Source organism: Zonotrichia albicollis, chromosome 37 (genome assembly GCF_047830755.1).
Source record: "Zonotrichia albicollis isolate bZonAlb1 chromosome 37, bZonAlb1.hap1, whole genome shotgun sequence".
NCBI lineage: Eukaryota > Metazoa > Chordata > Aves > Passeriformes > Passerellidae > Zonotrichia > Zonotrichia albicollis.
Window position 1 is genome coordinate 1,214,213 of NC_133855.1, and position 4,386 is coordinate 1,218,598.

General features: G+C 54.7%; 1 protein-coding gene across 1 annotated transcript; it reads right to left on the reverse strand.

Moving 5' to 3' along the window:
• Positions 1-610: 610 nt before the first annotated feature.
• LOC141726667 (olfactory receptor 14J1-like) lies at positions 611-1,534 on the reverse strand. The gene has a single exon (XM_074531637.1). The coding sequence runs from the start codon at positions 1,532-1,534 to the stop codon at positions 611-613; it is 924 nt and encodes a 307-aa protein (XP_074387738.1).
• Between the last annotated feature and the right edge of the window lie 2,852 nt (positions 1,535-4,386).

A 4,386-nucleotide genomic window follows, 5' to 3' on the forward strand; every position in this document is an offset into this window, starting at 1 on the left:
GGCATTCCTGGAGCACATTGCTGAAAGCAGCTCTGGAGGGGAGCAAAGCCTCCCTGCCCTGCCCTCAGGAGATGCCCTTTGCTGCTGGAGCTGCTGTGCTGGAGCCCAGCTGTGTCCCAGCAGTGCCCATGGCCTGGCCCTGCCTGTGGCCACAGCAGGGACACGCAGCAGGAGAGTGACCAAGCTGCCAGAGCACTCCAGCCTTACAGCCACAGCAGGGCTGGCAACGACAGGGTGGAGTTGGGCAGAGCAGCTCCGAAAGGACCAATCCCTGCTGCTCCCTGGCCATGCTGCTCTGCTGGGACTCTTTTCCCCTTCTTCCCCCTAACTTCACACAGGGCACAGAGTTGGAATTCCAGATGAAACACGCACTGCAAGGAAGCGTCTTTTCTTCAAATGTAGCGATAGCCCAATCCCTGGTTTACAGAGCTTGTGGGTCAAATTCAAGAGAAAGACAGTGAATTAGATGGTGATTAAATAACTTCATCAAGTACAACATTATGACTAAAAACCCCACTGACCCCTACCAAAGACCCAGGAAGGCCTGTTGGGCCTGTCATGAGTTCCATTATAAAAGCTATGCAAAAGAAAACAGGCAATTTTTTGCTTCTCAAAAGCAGCTAGTCATCATTTTCCTCAGAGCATCCTTGAGCTTCTGGTTTCTCAGGCTGTAGATGAGGGGATTCAGGACTGGAGGCACCACCGAGTACAGAACTGACAGAGCCAGATCAAGGGATGGGGAGGAGATGGAGGGGGGCTTCAGGTAGGCAAAAAATGAGGTGCTGACAAACAGGGAGATCACAGTGAGGTGAGGGAGGCAGGTGGAAAAGGCTTTGTGCCGTCCCTGCTCAGAGGGGATCCTCAGCACGGCCCTGAAGATCTGCACATAGGAGAAAACTATGAACACAAAACAACCAAATGCAAAGAAGGTAGTGAAAACAGAAACTCCAAGTTTCCTGAGGAAGGATTTTGAGCAGGAGAGCTTGAGGAGCTGTGGGATTTCACAGAAGAACTGGCCCAGGGCATTGCCATGGCACAGGGGCAGGGAAAATGTATTGGCTGTGTGCAGCAGTGAATAGAGAAAGGCACTGGCCCAGGCAGCTGCTGTCATGTGGGCACAAGCTCTGCTGCCCAGCAGGGTCCCGTAGTGCAGGGGTTTGCAGATGGACACGTAGCGGTCATAGCACATGACGGTCAAGAGAAAATACTCTGCTGAAATGAAGAAGAGAAAGAAAAAGAGCTGTGCAGCACATCCTTTGTAGGAGATGGTGCTGGTGTCCCAGAGGGAATTGTGCATGGCATTGGGGACAGTGGTGCAGATGGAGCCCAGGTCGCTGAGGGCCAGGTTGAGCAGGAAGAAGAACATGGGTGTGTGCAGGTGGTGGCCGCAGGCTACGGCGCTGATGATGAGGCCGTTGCCCAGGAGGGCAGCCAGGGAGATGCCCAGCAAGAGGCAGAAGTGCAGGAGCTGCAGCTGCCGCGTGTCTGCCAATGCCAGCAGGAGGAAGTGCCTGATGGAGCTGCTGTTGGACATTTGGTGCCTTTGGGTACAGGTATTTATACAGCATTAACACCTGCCTGGGAAGAAAAAGGCAGTGCCAGATTGGACATTTCTTCACTGGGGATCGTGGACTGTTGAAAGAAGACTTGAATAGCTGGAGCAAGTCTTTAAGTCTTTCCTGTGTATTTTAGTTGGAATTCCCTTCAAAATTAATTCTCTTCCTGTGAGGGAACTTTGCTAAACTTTATTTGAGTTGGGGTTTGTGTGCTGAGTTTCTGCCTCATCTTCAGCACAGCTCTCAGCCTGAACACTCTGGAGCCCAGAAGGAAAACGGGGCTCCCTGTGCCCCACTGCAGTCAGTGCTAGTCGCCGCAAAGATGCCCTTTGTTCATTTCACCTCTTTTGATTTAAGTGTGATCACACCTAAAACTTTCTTGAAAACAAAGTGGACTTTGTGAATTCTCCAGTTTAAAGATAATTTTCTCCCAACTCTTCTCTCTTTCCCTTTGAAGCTGGACAGGGAGGGATACCAAGGGTTGGTCTGGCTCTCTGCTGCCTGGAGTTGTGCCTATTGGGAGCTGTTTCTCTCTATCCAAGCCCTGTCCCTGCCAGTGCTGCCAGAGCCCAGCCCAGCCCTGGGGGCTCAGCTCTGCCCTGCAGACCCCTCCCAGCACAGGGACCTGCCCAGGGGCATCTCCCTGGCAGCAGAGCCTTAAGGGCAGGCCAGACAAACAGAGATGCTGCAAGCCAAGGTGCTGCTGCTGCTGTCTGTAGGGAGAGGAGGCTGAGGAGGCACTTTCTGAGGGAGATCTGAGGCCCATCTGCTGATGCCCAGGGTGACTGTGCAGGAGTGTCAGTGACATGGACAAAGCTGACAGCCCCTTTCCCTTCCCTTCAGGAGAAAGCTGAGAGCAGCCCTGGCCATGCTGCACCATCTCCAGAGCAGGAGGAATCTGCCCTGATGGTGGTGGCTCCTTCCACCTCCAACTTCTTCCCTGCAGCGTCCATGGGGAGCTGCCAGGCAGGCTGAGAGCTGCCCCTGGCAGGTGGCACATGGCCTGGGCTGGCCAAGAGCCCTGAGGGCTGCAGGAGCTGCTCTGCAGGACATCCCTGGGCAGCCCTGGCTGCAGCCCCAGCTTCAGCCCCTGCAGCTGTCCCTGGCAGCAGGAGCCGTCCTGCCCTGTCCCTCTGACGGTGTCCAGGGCAGCCCCGCTCTGCAGCACATCCTCCTCCTGCTCCTGCTCCTGTGTCACAGAGAACCTGGGAGAGTCCTCCTGACACATCCCCCAGGCTGTGGGGTGTGCTGGCTTCAGGAGATCCCTCCAGGAGCACAGGGGACATTGCCCTGCACCCACACACTCACCATGCACAGGGCTGTGAAGATTTTTCCCCAAGTGAAGTCTCAGCTCAATGTCTTCCCAATCCTGATTGCCTTCAGCCCTTCTCTGCCTGGGTCCTGTGCCCTCAGTGCCTGCAGGCAGAGCCCTCAGCCCTTCTGGGCTGGGAGAGGAGCTGGTGCTGGGAAGAGCTGTTGCTTTAAAGGTGAGCAGCACAGACACAGCACAAGGACATTAATGACCCTCTCAGGGCTTTGGTATTGTTTACATCAAACTCAGTCCCTGAGAGAGTGTTTCAAAAAACTTCTCAAGAACTTAAACTTAAATTGAAACTCTGAAGTTTCTTGAAGTTTTAATGGGTTCCACTGAGGGACACGACTGAGAAAATGTCCCTAGGTTCCAGTTAGAGCAGAACACTGGAGGCAGTGATGACAGCTGGGGACAAACAAGGCAGAGGTGTCTCTGGTGCTGAGCAAAGCTGGATGTGTTTGAGGAATGCAAAGGGCCAAGGCCTGAGCCCCAGCCCCTGGCCAGGCAGATGCTGTCCCTCCCTCCTTGCTCAGGGCTCTTGCCGGGATGGGCACTGGCATGTGGGGATGTGCAATGGCAAGGGCAGGAGCATGGGGCGGCCCCTGCCAGGCTGCTGAGCAGGGACAAGGAGGCAATGAGGCCCCAGGCCTGCAAGGGTCACTTGTCTCCTGCTCCTGCCTCAGGCCCAGGCCCAGCAGCCATGGCCAAAGTGCTGCCCAAGTTGGCTCTGGCAGGGCTGTCTTGCAGCTGCTGCACATGCATGAGCCCTGTGCAGCCCAGGCTGTGCTATGGTGTCCCTGCCCTGCGCCTCTGTCCCTGCAGGCTGTCGGCATCCCCCGGCTGCCCCACCTGGCTGGGCCCTTCCTTTGCTGACAGCTCTGCCTCCTGCCTGCCTCTTCCTGCCTACACAAAGCTTTGGCATGACCCAGACTCTTTCTGGGGGATGTTCTGCACCATAGCCCTTCCCTGGGAGGAAAATTCCTTTCTCTTCGTGTTCTGTCTGGGCCTCCCAAGTAGCATTTGTGATACAATTTCTCTATCTGGCTTTTTCCCACTATGGAGAAAAGCTCCACCATTTCTGACTCCCACTTTTAAGCCCTTCCAGGCCACTCCTGTTCGTTCCTCAGTCTCTTCACAACACAGACCAGGAACAGCAGCCTCCATATATGGGTTGCCCTCTCTAGGCCTGCAAACCCCAGCCTGAGAGATCTTTGAGCCATCTCCAAGGCGCTTTCAGATGAAAACATTCTGCTCATAGTGTTAGAATATATCACAAGTGCCCAAGGCCAGGCTGAGGTGTCTTTCAATGGCAAGATTATGTCTGGGAGCAATCCTGGGATAGATGGAATTTTGTCAGCTAAATTCCAGTTTTTGCCATGGCCCCTGGACAAGGCCATTTTTGTTCCATAGGAAGGAAGGCACAGAGCCCTGTTGCTTCTGAGGTAGATGAGATGTGAACACCAGAGGCCAATGCCAGGCAGAGGTGGCAGGTTTTTCTCTGTGTACCTTTCCCTTGCC

What these genes read in the sequence shown, in the direction of transcription:
- LOC141726667 (XM_074531637.1), bottom strand. Translation starts at nt 1,534, where the DNA reads ATGTCCAACAGCAGCTCCATCAGGCACTTCCTCCTGCTGGCATTGGCA.